The sequence below is a fragment of the Myotis lucifugus genome, unplaced genomic scaffold, assembly GCF_000147115.1.
Source record: "Myotis lucifugus unplaced genomic scaffold, Myoluc2.0 scaffold_95, whole genome shotgun sequence".
NCBI lineage: Eukaryota > Metazoa > Chordata > Mammalia > Chiroptera > Vespertilionidae > Myotis > Myotis lucifugus.
The window spans coordinates 78,036-94,600 of NW_005871143.1; the positions used below are offsets into that span (position 1 = coordinate 78,036).

Sequence of the window (16,565 nt, forward strand, 5' to 3'; positions counted from 1 at the left end):
ATTTTTAAATTCTAGAATTACTGATGTCCTTTTTAGAGTAGAGATGCATTGTTTAGAAACTTGTCATGGAATATTCATATGTGGGAACAAGAGGGTGGTTGAGTAGTGCAGTTGTAGATAAATTAAAACCATCTACCAACTGATCTGTGCCTTGTACATACCTGGTGCCTGCCCTCCCAGAACTGATGCTCTAGTGGAGGTGATGGACAGACTGTAATTGCCATCCTGCTTGACAGATTGCCATGGTGTAGAAAGTACAGGGCACTGTTGGCACATGTAAGGGAGTGACTGTCCCAGACTTGGAGAAACGTACAACAAGTTATAAATGAGCTTATCGCTGAAGCCTCTGAAAGTAGGGAGAAAGCTAATCTGGTACAGCAGGATTGAGTATTCAGGCCTTACTAGACTTTTACTCTATTTTTCCTTCAAGTTTTTGTTTGTTTTAAATATCATAAAGCATTTTTTGTTCAGGTTCTCATAGGAAACTGATTTGCCCTATTAAAGACCTGATGAATCTTGTCTCAAGAACTCCTGAAAAGAGAGACTTTTTTTGGTAATATCATCAAAGGAACCTTTTCTTCAATAAGAAAACTATTCTTCTCCTTTTTTAACTCCCTTCACTCTTTCTCAGTTTTCCATTAGTGGCTGAAGTCTATCTTCAGTACTTCAAAACTCTTTAAAAAATTGCCAGTCAGGGAAGTAGTTCTCCAAATTTACTTCATAGACAGGGTCTCTTACCTCTTTATACTCTCCTGCCCAGTTCTGTGTGTAACGAGATTTCTTTTTCTTAGCAGCTTTAAAATTCTAATATCTGGTAGTTGGTTATTTACTGTAAGTGTAAAGTCTTTAACACTGAAAAACAATAGTTTCAGAGGTATGACCTTTATGTCTACATTTGGTGTGATTTTCAGAGTAGATATTCATAAAAATTGGTGTAATGTAATTTGATAGATAATGAGATAATCATGGAAATAGGATGGTCTTTTACGTAAAACTTTGTTGTATAAATCTTATACTCAGGGTTATGTTTACTATGGCCTTAATTGGGATAATAGTCATTGAGCTTTTAGAGAATTTTAGTACAGTGGTTCTCAAACTTTAATTGGCATAAGATTTGCCGCAGGAGCTTTAGAAAACAAGTTTTCATTTCTAACATGCTCGGGTAACACCAAAGCTGCTGGTCTGAATACTTCTATTTGAGGACCACTGTGTTAGTCTTTTTATAGTGACTAGATATATAAGCTACCGAACAAAAGGTCCCACATAGATTCTCTAATACACACACATGATTAAAGGGGAATTTTGAAGAATAGTTATTTAAAGTTTATTAGGTTTTGCATTAATTAAAAAAGGTTACTGAAAGCTTGGTCAGCATGTACTAAGGACACTCCTATATTTGAGTCTTCGCACTTTTTGTTCCCTCAGTTTATATAATATTTCTCCACTAGAAATTTGCATGTCTCATTCCTCACTTTTTTTCGGTCTTTCCTTAAATAAAATACCTATGCCATTTTGCTTCCCTGCCTTATTTTTGTCCATAGCACCAAATCATCATATTATGTTACATCTATTTACTAGTTTGTTCATTTGTCTCCCTAACTTAGAATATAAGTTCTCAGAAGGCAGGAATTTGTTCCTTGCTGTCGCCTCAGTGTTTTGTGGCTGACATAGTATGCAACCAGTAAGTATTGATTGAATGAATTGAATGAAGAAAAGCAGTGTCTGCCTTTACAGCTGTGAGTTAGATAAGATTCTAAGCCAGCGGTTCTCAACCTGTGGGTCACGACCCCTTGGGGGTCGAATGACCCTTTCACAGGGGTTGCCTAAGACCATCGGAAAACACATATAATTACATATTGTTTTTGTGATTAATCACTATGCTTTAATTATGTTCAATTTGTAACAATGAAAATACATCCTGCATATCAGATATTTACATTACGATTCATAACAGTAGCAAAATTACAGTTATGAAGTAGCAACGAAAATAATTTTATGGTTTGGGGTCACCACAACATAAGGAACTGTATTAAAGGGTCGCGGCATTAGGAAGGTTGAGAACCACTGTTCTAAACTATTCACCAAAATTTACTCTTTTCTTGCCTATTTGTGTATTTTTGCACAGATAAAAGTTGGATGTAACTTTTGGGTATAATAGTACTTTTCCAAGTGTGGCACATGTGTTCATTGCTGATAAAGAAGATGCATCTGACAACATGGATGACTTTTTAGTTTTCATGTTAATTAGACCAAAAAAATTTTAGCAAGTAGGATAGGAACCCACCAAGAAACAGTTCACTCTGGATGGTGCAAGTGGAGTATCTTTAAGAGAGTCTACTTAGAGATATGCTGGTGGTTTAAAGGAATAAATACAGGATAGCAGGAGTCACAGAGATTAACAGTAACAGAAGCTACTGCTGCCCCGCCTGGCCGCCCCGGGTTGGGTCGCACACGGGATGCCCGGATGGAGGCCGGGCAGGCTGGCCGATCGCTGCTGCACCGATCGGCTGCTCTTGACTATTTCCATGATTATCTCATTATCTATCCCTAGTACTGGAAGGATAAAGGGAAGAAATGGTGTAATGAGTGGAGAAGGAGCCACCTTGCTGGAACTGTAGTTTTGGAGAGGGAGCACTTAAGCAGAGAGGGAGCACAGGAAGAAAGACTTCTCTTTTCTCCCCTCCTCTAATATCTGGTGTCCTCTACTATCTCTTGTAGGCCAGTTCTTCCAGAAGCCAGTTTTGTGGGACAGCCTATCAAGAATGGAGTGAGGGAAGGGCAAGTGAAGACCAGCATAGCATCAAGTCTGTGAATTGATTTTATTGTGTAGGAAAAGCTAAATTTATTAAGAGAAATTAATAGATAGAAAATCCTATATAATAAAAGCCTAATATGCTAAGTGTCCTACCATTCATTCGACTGGTCACTATGATGTGCACTAACCACCAGGGGGCAGGTGCTCCAACTGCTAGGTTAGCTTGCAGCTGGGGTTTGGCCGATTGGGACTGGGCGAGACTGGTTGGACACACCCTGGAGCCCTCCCGTGGTTCCTCCCTGGCCCCGATCGTGCACCGGTGGGGGGTCCCTCGGCCTGGCCTGTGCCCCCTCCAATCCGGGACCCCTCGGGAGATGTCGGAGAGCTTGTTTCAGCCCGATCCCTGCAGGCCAGGCCGAGGGACCCTCCCACCAGTGCACGAGTCTGTGCACTGGGCCTCTAGTCATTAGTGCAGGTAAAAAATCATGGCTAATCTGGGAAACACTGGGGAAATAGTACTATAAGCTGCATTGTATTCTGCAGTCCACTATACAATTTGTTTTTCTCATTCATTTTAGTACTAGAGGCCCGGTGCACAAAAATTTGTGCACTGGCAGGGGAGGGGGGTGGCGGGGGTGTCCCTCATCCCCACTTGTGCTCTCTCACAGTCTGGGACCCCCCGGGAGATAACCACCTGCTGGCTTAGGCCCGCTCCCCAGGTGGCAGATGGCAGGCCCGATCCCTCGGTGCCTGCCCCGCCTCCCCGCGTCGTGCACACGGCAGGGCCGATCCGGGGGTTGGGGCACCGGGTCGGGTCGTACACAGGACACCCGGGCAGGCTGGCGGATCGCTGCTGCCCCGCCCGGCCGCCCCGGGTTGGGTCGCACACGGGATGCCCGGATGGAGGCCGGGCAGGCTGGCCGATGGCTGCTGCACCGCCGGGCTGCCCCAGGTCGGGTCGCACACAGACGCCCGCCGCCCTGGGTCGCAAATAGCAGGCCCAGATGGTGCCGGGGCAGGCGGGATGGCGTTGTCCCGCCCTGCCTGCAGTATGCAAATTAGCCACCATCTTTGTTGGCGGTTAATTTGCATATTGTGCTGATTAGCCAATGGGGGGTGTAGCGAAGGTACAGTCAATTACCATGTTTGTCTATTATTAGATAGGATATTTTATTATGATATACAGGGTGGGGCAAAAGTAGGCTTACAGTTCATATGGAAAAGAATACAATACTTAATAAATAATAATGGAAGAATAAACTTTTTAGTACTCAAAACTATAAACCTACATTTCCCCCACCCTGTGTTTTATTGATTTCAGAGAGGAAGGGAGAGGGAGAGAGAGAGAGAAACATCAATAATGGGAGAGAATCATTGATTGGCTGCTTCCTGCACACCCCCTACTGGGGATGTGCCTGCAACCAAGGTACATGCCCTTTACCGGAATTGAACCCAGGACCCTTTGGTCCGCAGGCTGACGCTCTATCCACTGAGCCACACTGGTCAGGGCCCACCTTGTATTTTAATTGTCTGACTAGTGCCCCACATTATGTTTTCCAGATAACAATCTTAAGACTTAAGTATACATAATTTTATTAACCTCTAATAGAGGGACTTTCCCCTAAAATGTATTGTAATTGTGTTAAATGTATCTAATTTCCTGCTCTCTTTAACTAGAAGGGTGATTCTCAAATTTTAGCATACATCAAAGACATTTGGGAGTGTTTGCTAAAACAGGTGAGCCCTCTCTCCTGACTTTTGTAGAGCTAGGATAGAGCCTGAGATGGTGTTGATATTACTGGTAAAGGGACCACTAGTACTAGAGTATACTGAGCTTAATTTAACTTTTCTTGATTACTTAAGGTCACTTATCATACAAATATATACTGAAGTACAGTCATGTTTTTTTCTTATAATGGTTCCAGGTCAGTTTTATCGTCTGTATTTCTTTTTACTGTCAAGTTCTTTGTGCTCTTACTCACTGTAATTTTCTTGTTCTAAGTTGCTGTGGGCTGAGATAGATAAATTGGTTAGATTTTAGTTTAGAAAAGAGAAGGTCTCCAAGCAAAGTTCTTTAGCTTTAGTTAATGAGCTTTATTATATCAATTTTGACTGTTTAGTTTTGATTACTGATTATTTTCCACAATATCTAATGCTGCCACAGATATGATCTTTGGTTAAGTATGATATTAATTTAAGTTCTGTACTTGCCTCAGGTGAGTAGGGATCACAGGAATCTCTAATACTTTTAGTAGCTAAACACCTTAGAGGATGTCCACAAAAGGCTTATTTTACTAAATTCTTGCTATAGTGCTTTAGCTAATTTATCATTTCATATCAAATATGTGTCTTACATTTTTCAGGTCTTATTTGAATTGTTGTAGCTTGATAGCACTTTCAAGTCTTTTGAAATATGAGGGGGGTAATTAAATATTAAGTATAAGTAATATGTAAAAACAATATATATGTATGTTTTTTATAAATATTACATTTGGATGTAGGTTTATAATCTGTTTCCAAAGTAATTAATACTATGTAACATTAGCATAGAAAAAGGGAACAGTGCAGTTGTGTTTGTAGTAGTGAGTATTCTAGGGCTGCTGGCTTCTTGTGTTACTAGAGAGCTTACATTGTAGATCTGTTTAAAATTTTTGTTTGTAGAATACATTGAAAAATAATTACATATTTCCCAGTTGTTCCCTACCCTTTTTTAATCAATAAGGAAAATACGAGTCAAATTCCTGTATCAGGTGTCTTCCATCTTTTCTGTTGACAGGATTTTTCAAGGCCTCTTTGTCTTGGGTTTGCTTTCATGGTTGATTTATGTATTCTGCCTTGACTTCGTTGTTTTTTGTACCTGCCAACTCATTTTTCCCCTTGCTTGACTTTTTCTCTGAAATTCTACTAATGCTACTTCATGTAGGTCATTGTTGCCTAAAATTGGTTTTCTCACCCCAGTTTGTTTCTGATAGTTTTTTCCCATCATTAGTGATCAAATTATCAGTATATGTTTGTTATATTTTGTAAATTGCAAAGTGCTTTCACATAATTTCATTGGATTTTTATTATAATTCATATCAGGTAATAGCAGGAGGGGGTGTTACTCTTATTTTACCTAGAGTTAATAAAAGTACAGGAAGGTAGTACTGAAACTTTATATGTCCTGCCAATCTCCACCTATGCTTTTACTCTATCCTAGATATACCATAGTAGTTGTGCTTGTATCTGGGGCAAGTTATTTAACTTCAATGTCCCTTCATCCATAAAGTGGCACTATTAATACCAACTTAAAAAAGTATTGTGAGGATTAAATTGAATAATATGTATAAATTGCTTAGAATAGTCCCTAGCACATAGCAAAGCAACACTGAATATTAATACTGATAAACATTTTTTCTCCCTTTAAAAGTTACCATAATAAAATTAATTCTTCAGATTTTCAGGCAATATTTGGTATGAAATTTTACCATCAAAAAGTATCTTATATTATTTCTTGAGTTTGTTATGATAGATTAGTTCTCTTATTGTCTGTCTTTAAAAAAAGTCTAGTTTTTATTTGTCTAAATTTTTGTTCTTTTTTTAAAGATTGTGCAATAAAGTAATTGCTTGAGGAAGCTGTTGACGGTATTGTTTATATTGCTTCCTTTAATATGCTGAGATCAAAATGGATGCCTTTTCTCAGATTTTAATATTTTAGTGCATATCTTATTACTAAGTGTAAAGCTTTTTGCTTATTCGGTGGCCTATTGGAGTTTCTTGAAGATTCTAGTATGGCCATTTGGGGTAATTATTAACTCATGGTTATACGCATATGGGAGAAAGAAAAAGTAGGAATTTGTCTATAGAATTTGTAAAATACCATTATTTCAGCATTAGCCCAAGTAACTGAATTTTAGGAAACTTTGTTGGAAGGAAATACTTGTGTTTTTCTTGGTATGGCTCTTTGTAAATTGGTACCTAAAAAGATAAATTACTAAAACTATCTCACATGTTTTTCCCCCAACAGGGCATTCTTAGCAGGGTTACAGAATCTGTTAAGAATATTGTGCCAGGATGGCTACAGAGATACTTCAACAAGAATGAAGATGTATGCAGCTGCTCAGCAGACACCAGAGAGGTACCACAGTGGCCAGAAAATAGAGAAGATGATCATCTGATATATGCTGATGAGGAGAGTGCTAATATTCATGATGGGAGAATCACTCCTGAGCCAACAGTCAGTAATACAGAAGGTAAATAGAACATGAATATTTTTTAATAAATGATAGGCTTTCATGTCCGTGAAAGCCGCAACCTGCACGGCTAGGTTTCAGGATCTAGAAAAGGGCTGCACACAAATGAATACACTAGACAAGAAATATGAATTTGGAAATCACGGGGCACCAGGCGGAGACCCTCTCTCTAGTGGAAAGGCTTCATTGGGGCCCAGACCCTGTTAGCTTTTATTCAATTTTAGAATACACATCTTGCCCTTAGGCAGGCAGAAAATTCCGGTAGCATCAGACTGTCTTAAAGGTCAGTAAATATTAGTAAAGATTTACTTTGAGCCTATTAGGTCAGGAAATTGCTTTAGCCACCATTGTCTTGACAGAACAATTGGTGCATAGCTTTTAGCCCTTGCCAAAGCTCAAGGTCCATCAGCCTTCTGGGTTCCCTGTTTCCACTTTCATGATAGTGTAGATAATGGATAGCTTCTAGTACACGTCCTAAATATAAATATTTTTATATTATCTGGCTGTGGTAAATTTGGGTAATACATAATCAATGTAGGAGGAGGGTGATTATCAGGTTCAAATTAGGTATCTTTTTTTGTCCGCTTTGTTTATTAAACTAAGGCTGACATACAGCTAAGAGTGCAAGTTCTGATTTAGACTTTGGTTTTGAATTTTCATGCCATCAGTTGTTAGCCATGTGGCTTTGGGCAAGGTAATCTATTTTCTCCTCTGTAACCTCATAAATTCTTTTAAAAATAAACGTGAAGCCCTTAGAATAGGTCCTGGAACTAAGGGAGAACTGTATAAATGTTAACTATTATAATGAAACTAATAATGCCTCCCGCAGCACATGAATTTAGGTATGGTATAACTGCAGTTGGCTCCTGTCTTCTCTGCAGCAAGCTCAACTGGGTCATCTCATTAATCTTACAATTAAGTGACTACATTTTAAAGGCTTGAACTTTTTAGGATCCACTTACAGCATTAAGGTGGGGTTTACAAATATTAAAATTACCCATGAAAAGAATATGGCATCTTTTGGAAATAATACTCTGTCATTTCACTTTAGATATTTTTTACAGCTTTACTGAGGTATAATTTATGTATCATAGAACTAACCCATTTAAAGTGTACAGTCCAGGAGCTCCAGTGGCGCAATCGGTTAGCGCGCGGTACTTATAAAGTGTACAGTCCAGTGGTTTTTGTATGTTCACAGAGTTGTTCAGCCATCACTCTACTCAGTTTGAGAACATTGGGTGTCTAGATTATTTTCTGCTAGGTGAGTGGAATGAGTTGATGAAGAGAAATCATACAGTCTTTGTCCTTTTGTGACTGGCTTATTTCACTTAGCTTAATGTCTTTGAGGTTCATTCATGTTGTAGTGTATACCAGAATTTATTTCCTTTTAAGGTCTGATTAATATTCCATTGCATATATGTAGCACATTTATTCATCTGTCACTGACACTTTGATTGTTTCTACCTTTTGGCTATTCTGAATAATGTTGTTAGGAACATGGTTCAACAGATCTCTTTGAGACCATGTTTTCAGTTCTTTTGGTTGTATACCTGGAAGTGGAATTGCTTAGGTCATATGGTAATTCTATTTTAAATTTTGAGAACAGAGTCTGCACCATTTCATATTTCCTACCAACAGTGCACAAGGGTTTCTCCACATCCTTGCCCAAATGTATTTTCTGCCTTGCTGATGGTAGCTGTCCTAATGGATATAAGATGGTATCTCTTCTTGGGTTTGATTTGTATTTCTCTAATGATGAGTGATGTTGAGCATCTTTTCATATGCTTGTTGGTCATTTGTATTTCACCTTGGGAGAAATGTCTTGTTCAAATCTTTGCCCAATTTTTAATCAGATTATTTAACTTCTTTGTTTTGTGGTTTTTTATATAATCTGGATATTGGCACCTTATCAGATATATGACTTGCAAATACTTTCTACCATTCTGTGAGTTGCCTTTTCACTCTATGGATTGTCTTTTAGGGCACAAAAGTGTTTGAGTTTGATATAGTTCCATATATCTGGTTTTCTTTGGTTGCCTCTCATGTCTAAGAAATCATTGTCACCACCAACATCATGAAGCTTTTCCACTCTGTTTTCTTCTAGGAATTTTATAAAAGTTTTTGGTGTTATGTTTAGGTCTCTAATCCATTTTGAGTTAATTTTTGTTTATTGTTTAAGATAAGTGTCCAATTTCATTCTTTTGCATGTGGATATTCAGTTTTCCCGACACCATTTGTTGAAGAGACTGTTCTTCCTCCATTGAGTGGTGGTCTTGGTACCCCGGTCAAAGATTATTTGACCATATATGCAAGGGTTTATTTTTGGGCTCTGTATTCCATTTAATCTATAAAAGTGCTAATTTATATTAACAATTTCCTAATGATGAATGATTGCTTGTGTCCCTTGATTAACTCTCCCCAGTGAATGTGATCCTAGGCAGATAATTTTAACAGGTCTGTTAAGAACTTTGGACATATTGAAATAACTATTTTAAAGCCTTTGTCTGTTAAGTATAACCCTGGCTATCTTGGGTTCAATTTCTTTTGACTATTTTTTCTCCCCACTGTGGATAACAGTTTTCTTTTTTTGTGTGTATATCAAGTGATTTTTTACTAAATATTGTCATTTTGAATAATATATGTGGAGATTCCAGATTCTATTATCTTTCTCTGAAGAGTATTTTTTATCCTCAACTGAGGACATGTTTTTATTGATTTGAGAGAGAGAAAAACATTGATGTGAAAGAGAAACATCTATCGGCTGCATGTTGCACACACCCCAACCAGGGACCAAACCTGCAACCTAGGTATGTGCCCTGATGGGGAATCTAACCCACGACCTTTGGGTGTACAGGGTGATACTCCTACCAACTGAGCCACCTGGCCAGGGCAAAAATGCATTTTAATACACCTAATCTACCAAACATCATAGCTTAGCCCTAGCCTACCTTTAAGATGCTCAGAACACAACATCCCCCCCAAAAGCTGGCAACACAGTATACTGTAGAGCAGGGGTCCTCAAACTTTTTAAACAGGGGGCCAGTTCACTGTCCCTCATACCGTTGGAGGGCCGGACTATAGTTTAAAAAAAAACTATGAACAAATTTCTATGCACACTGCACATATCTTATTTTGAAGTAAAAAAACAAAACGGGAACAAATACAATATTTGTATTTGCATGTGGCCCGCGGGCCGTAGTTTGAGGACCCCTGCTGTAGAGTATCAGTATCAGTTGTTTACCCTTGTGATCTAATGCCTGACTGGGAGCCGCATCAGGAGAGGATCTTATCGCACATTGCTATCTCAAAAAAAAAAAAAGATAAAAATTCAAAGTAGTTTCTACTTAATACATATTGCTTTCTCACCATCATAAGATCAAAAAATCTTAAGTTGAATGATTTTTAGTTAAGTCAGAGACCATCTGCACTAAATTCCAAAAGACTTCCCCCAATAACATATCTATATTTTTGTACCAGTGCTATAATGTTTTAAATATGATAGCTTTAGAACACATTTAATGGCTCTAAAAGTTATTTCAGCCTACCCCACATTCATTCCCCTTATTCTTTTTTAGAATTTCTATATTCATCTTCAAGTGTATTTTCAAAAACTTTAGAATCCTTTGTCAAATTTCCAAAAGACTCTTCCAGTTAGGTTGGAATAACAGGTTTCCCAGACTAGCAAATAACTAGAAAGTTGGATAAAATACAAGAAACAACAACTTTCAGACAATAGAAAGTAGTGCATGTGTGCGCGCGCGCGCACACACACACACACACACACACACACACACACAACTTCACAAAGTCAACCTTATCTCTACCTAGCTCTCTGGGAACATTTTCAAACTTGGCAGAGCACTGAAGTCCAAGCAAAAACACATCAGGCAGAAATGAGAATTAAGGGCATTGAACAGTAGAAAACGGTGCAGGCCTCCGTAAGTCCACATGGGAGTATCCAGAGAGGATGAGCCCACCTAAGGCTTACCAAATAACAGCTGCTAGAGAGTTGAGAAAACATTCTAGATGAGCAGTGCTTGGGAAAAAAGCAGTGCTGAGAACACTGAAGTTCCAGGGCTGCCAGAATTTAGAAATCCTACAACACCTCCTTAAATCCCTAGCTGAGATACCAGAATACTATATGTCAACTGTAATTGAGAAATAGAAAGTGATTTTAAAAAACACCCCAAAATGAATGGTTTCAGCCAGCAATGAAAAATTGTTTATAATATTTCAGATTATATTACTCTGATCTTACTGATTAAAAATAAATTTGATATTATTAATCTTAGTAATAAGAGTGAATCAATAAGCAATTAATAGAAGAAATATAAATTACCAATGAATATAGGGAAGGATGCTCAATATCCCTCTTATTTAAATAAATAATGATGCCATTTAACATGTTATGGTGACAAATCAAAAACAGTTAATATCCAGTGACAGTACAGGGGAAATGTACATTGTTAGTTGCTATGTGTGGGAGAGTAATTTGACGGGAAATTTTTGGATCACAATGTTATAAGCAAAAATGAGTATGTACTCTGATCCACTATGACAGAGCACTTTCCCATGTAATCGTGTATCCTATTGATTCCCAGGATACCTCCAACCACACAGGCTGTTTTATGGGCCCAACCTTAGACTTACAGAATCAGATTTTTTAAAAAAAATATATTTCTTTATTGATTTCAGAGAGGAAGGGAGAAGGAGAGAGATAGAAACATCAATGATGAGAGAGAATCATTGATTGGCTGCCTCCTGCACACTCCACACTGGGGATGGAGCCCGCAACCCAGGCATGTGCCCTTGGCCGGAATCGAACCTGGGACCCTTCAGTCCACAGGCCGATGCTCTATCCACTGAGCCAAGCCGGATAGGGCAGAATCAGATTTTTTTGGGAGTGGCTTAGGAATATTTGTTTCATAATTTCTTCTCATGTCTCTCTTACATACTTAAAGAATCATAGCTTTATTCAAAAGAATACTCTTAAAAGTATGCAGATAAAAGTGCATGCATGTTTGATGGAGTACTGGGGAAATAATCATAAATAATGAAAATAAATCAGTATGATACAATACAATGTGGTCTTTAAAGTGAATGTTCTGTATGTAGAGACAAAATTATATTGGTAAATGAAAAAAGTCACGGAACAGGATGCATAAGCATAATTCTGTGATTAGGGAAAACATATATTTGTGTACGCACAGGGTAGTGCCCCTTTCCTTGTCCACTGTTTTACTTTCCGTGGTTTTAGTTAACCGTTGTCATTTGTGGTATGAAAATATTGGGAAATTCCAAAAATAAACAGTTCCCAAGTTTTACATTGCATGCTGTTCTGAGTAGCGTGATGAAATTTTGTGTCATCCTGCTGAGACAGGAATCATCCCTTTATCCAACGTCTACATGCTCCCTGCTCGTTAGTTACCAGTTATCAGATTGAATGCAATGCTCTTCAAGTAACCCTAATTCAACTGCCCCCAAGTGCTCAAGAGAAACTGGAAAGTACTTCCTGTAAGTGAAAGGAGAAAGTTCTCAACCTAATAGGGAACGAAAGAAAATCCTATGCTGAGGTTGCTAAAATCTACGGTTAAGAATGAGTCTTCTATCTGTGAAATTGTGAAGAAGGTAAAAAAAAAATTGTGCTATTTTTGCTGTTACAACTTTTGCGGCTTCAAAAGTTACAGCTTCAGTGCATTAGTGCTTAGTTAAGATGGAAAAGGCATTAAATTTGTGGGTGGAAGATACGAACAGAAAACATGTTCTGAGTGATAATATATTGTGCCAGAAAGCATTGAGCCTATACAAAGACTTGAGCAAAGTATCCCCTGAAATGAATGACCACATTCACATAACTTTTATTACAGCATATTGTTATAATTATTCTATTTTATTAGTTGCTAATCTCTTACGGTGCCTAATTTATAGAATAAACCTTATTAATGGTATGTATGCAAAAAAAACATAGTATATATAGGGTTTGGTACTGTTTGCAGTTTCAGGTATCCACAGTGGGGTCTTTGAACATAACCTCCATGGAGAAAAGGGGACTATTGTAAATTATCTGGGAGAATGTACACATTTAATAGTGGTTTCTAGAGGAATAGACTTACCCCCCCTCCCCTTTTTCTTTTAAATCATCAAACCGAGGATATGTTTATTGATGAGAGAGAGAGAGAGAGAGAGAGAGAGAGAGAGAGAGAAAGAGAGAGAGAGAGAGAGAGAGAAACTGATATGAAAGAGAAAAATTGATTGGTTGCTTCCTGGACTTTCCCGACTGGGGATTGAACCCACAACCTGGGTATGTTCCCTGACCAAGAATCAAACCTGAAACCTTTTAGTGCATGGAACAACGTTCCATTCAACTGAGCCACATTGGCCAGGGCTATCCTTTTTGTTTTGTGAATTTCTTATATAGCTTCGATTTTCTTATGAATGGTTTTTATACTGATACTAGAGGCTTGGTGCACAAAAATTTGTGCACTTGGGTGGGTGGGGTCCCTCAGCCCTGCCTGTGCCCTCTCCCAGTCTGGGACCCCTTGGAGGATGTCCACCTGCTGGCTTAGGCCCGCTCCCCGGGGGGGGATTGGGCCTAAGCTGCAGTCAGACATCCTTAGCGCTGCTGAGGAGGCGGGAGAGGCTCCCGCCACCACCGCTGTGCTGGCAGCCGTCAGTCTGGCTTGTGGCTGAGCAGAGCTCCCCCTGTGGGAGTGCACTCACCACCAGGGGGCAGCTCCTGCATTAAGCGCCTGCACCCTGGTGGTCAGTGTGTGTCATAGTGACCAGTCATTCCCAGTCGTTCTGCTGTTAGGGTCAGTTTGCATATTACCCTTTAATTATATAGGATTAATTCAAGGAAAATCACTTTTGGAAGTTGGTATGTGAACAGTGAAATATATTTTGACACTATTTTAGGTAAATTAATTTCAGTTATTTGAAACTTTTTTTGGCTAAAGAATGTTTCAGTTGGGTTTATCATGGGAGGCCTCAGTGATTTGAATTGAAGTTATATTTAGTATATAGTATGCTTTCTCAAAGTAAAACCAGCATTTTGTTGTGTTTGTTTTGCTTTTTTTAAGTTATATATTCAATATTAATACTTTTCTTTTAAGAACCCTCAACAACTAGTACTGCTTCAAATTATCCAGATGTATTAACAAGGCCTTCTCTTCATCGGAGCCATCTGAATTTCTCCATGTTGGAATCTCCTACATTACACTGTCAGCCCTCCACATCCTCGGCATTCCCAATTGGCAGTTCTGGATTTTCCCTTGTAAAGGAAATTAAAGATTCTACCTCTCAGCATGATGATGATAACATCTCAACTACCAGTGGGTTTTCTTCAAGAGCTTCTGATAAAGGTATTCTTGGCATTTGGTAGTAAAATTAAATTTCATAGTATAATTTTTTCTAACTTAGTCTTAATTTTCATTTTCTCTTTATAAAAATTACAATTAATGCTGTTATTATGCATTACATATTTTTGTTTCAGATATAACTGTTTCAAAGAATACTTCAGTGCTCCCTCTGTGGTCCCCAGAGGCTGAACGGTCTCATTCACTCTCACAGCACACTGCCACCAGCTCAAAGAAACCAGCATTCAACTTGTCTGCCTTTGGAACACTTTCCCCTGTGAGTACTAATTGGAAGTGATTTAATCACATTAATTTAGAGTGTTTATTGCTTATAACTTATCATTGTATTTCTGTGCAGTCACTTGGGAGTTCTTCATTCCTTAAAACAAGTCAGCTTGGAGATTCTCCTTTTTATCCTGGAAAAACAACGTATGGTGGGGCAGCAGCTGCTGTAAGACAGCCTAAACTACAAAACACACCGTATCAGGTTGGTTTGAAAAAAGGAGGATTGATATTATTTAAAAAATTGATAAGTAACTTGGCACTCAATGAATTTTGGTTCAATCATTCTTTGGTAAAATGACAGATGTGTATATTACAAAATTCTTTTCATTTAGGGACTATATGAACATTATTTTAGACCTAAGCATACTTTTTGTACATTACATTTGTGTGTGTGTGTGTGTGTAGGAAGTCTGATGATTCCTTTTTTTAAAAAAAAAAAAATGAGGTGTAAATTACATATAGTAAAATTTACATTTATTAAGAGTATTTGAATTTTAACAAAACACATACAGTTGTGTAACCACTTCTGTAATCAAAATATTGAACAAACATTTTCATCACTTCAAAATATTACATTGTGCATCTTTAATGAACCACTCTTCCTATTTCTACCCTTTGGCAACCACTGATCTGTTTTATTTCCCTATAGTTTTGGTTTTTCCAGAATGTTATATAAACTTAATTATATATGTAATTATATGTAATCTTTTGAATCTGGCTTATTCTATTTAATATGATGCATGAATTCAATCTGTATTTTTGCATATATCAATAGTTAGTTCCTTTTTATTGCTGAGTTATAATACAGTTTGTTTATCCATTTGGCAGTGAAAGAACACTTGGATTATTTATAATTTTTGGTTATTGTGAATAAAGCTGATGTGAGCATTAATTTTCATTTCTTTTGGGTAAATACCTAGAAGTTTTACTGCTGGGTCATATTAAAAAAAAACAACATTAAACTTTATAATAATCTATAACTGTTTTCCAAAGTGGCTGGTACCACTTTGCATTCCCACCAGTAATGTAAGAGGCTTCTGGCCAGCACTTGTTTTGGTCAGCAGCTTATTTTCTGTTTTTTATTTTAGTCATTCTAATAGGCATATAGTGGAACTCCAACTGCTGTGGTTTTTATTTGTATTTCCCTAATGACATTGAGAATCTTTTCATGTGCTTATTAGCCATCAGTATATCTTCTTTAGTGAAATATCTCTTCAAATCTTTTGCCTGTTTTTAATATGCTTGTTTTCTTATTAATGCGTTTCAAGAGTTCCTTATTTAGGGTATAAGTCCTTTATTAGAAATGTATTTTGCAAATATTTTTATCCTTTTCTCTAACTTTTCTTAATGTCTTTTAAGAGAATTTTTCTTTTGATGAGATTTGACATATTGGTTTTTTTTTTTTTTTTTGCTTTTATGGTTCATGGTTTTGATGTAATCATCCTTGTGTAACCCAAGGTCACAGAGATTTTCTCTTATGTTTTCTTGTAGAAGCTTTATTTACGTTTCAGATTAGGCCTGTAAATCATTTGAGTTAATTTTTTTATGTGACATGAGGTATGGATTAAGATTCATATTTTTAACATGGATGTCCAATTTCTTTAGTGTGTACCATTTGTTGAAAAGACTATACTTTCTCCATTGAATTGCCTTTGCACCTTTGTCAAAATCATTTGACCACATTGTGGCTCTATTTCTAGACTTTCTGTTTCTCATTGATCTATGTATCAATCCTTTTGCCAACACTAAACTATCTTGATTATTATAGCTTTACTAGTGGCCCTGGTGCACGAAATTCGTGCACGGCTCGGGGAAGGGTGTGTGTGTCCCTCAGCCCGGCCTTCACCCTCTCCAATCTGGGACATCCCTCTCACAATCCGGGACGCTGGCTCCTAACCGCTCACCTGTCTGCCTGCCTGATTGCTCCTAACCACTCTG

At 37.9% G+C, this 16,565-nt stretch overlaps 1 protein-coding gene across 10 annotated transcripts in view; it reads left to right on the forward strand.

Annotated features, from left to right (window-relative positions):
- The window catches only part of NUP153 (nucleoporin 153), a 75,039-nt gene that overhangs the window by 8,627 nt on the left and 49,847 nt on the right, over positions 1-16,565 (forward strand). For 8 of the 10 annotated variants that reach the window (XM_006091743.3, XM_023756480.1, XM_023756483.1 and 5 more), the window contains exons 2-5: positions 6,762-6,987; positions 14,100-14,348; positions 14,480-14,619; positions 14,701-14,829. In XM_006091743.3, the coding sequence (XP_006091805.1) occupies positions 6,762-6,987; positions 14,100-14,348; positions 14,480-14,619; positions 14,701-14,829 (744 nt within the window). The remainder of the gene's footprint in view (positions 1-6,761; positions 6,988-14,099; positions 14,349-14,479; positions 14,620-14,700; positions 14,830-16,565) is intronic. The other 2 variants (XM_023756482.1, XM_023756485.1) reach the window with 1 other exon arrangement.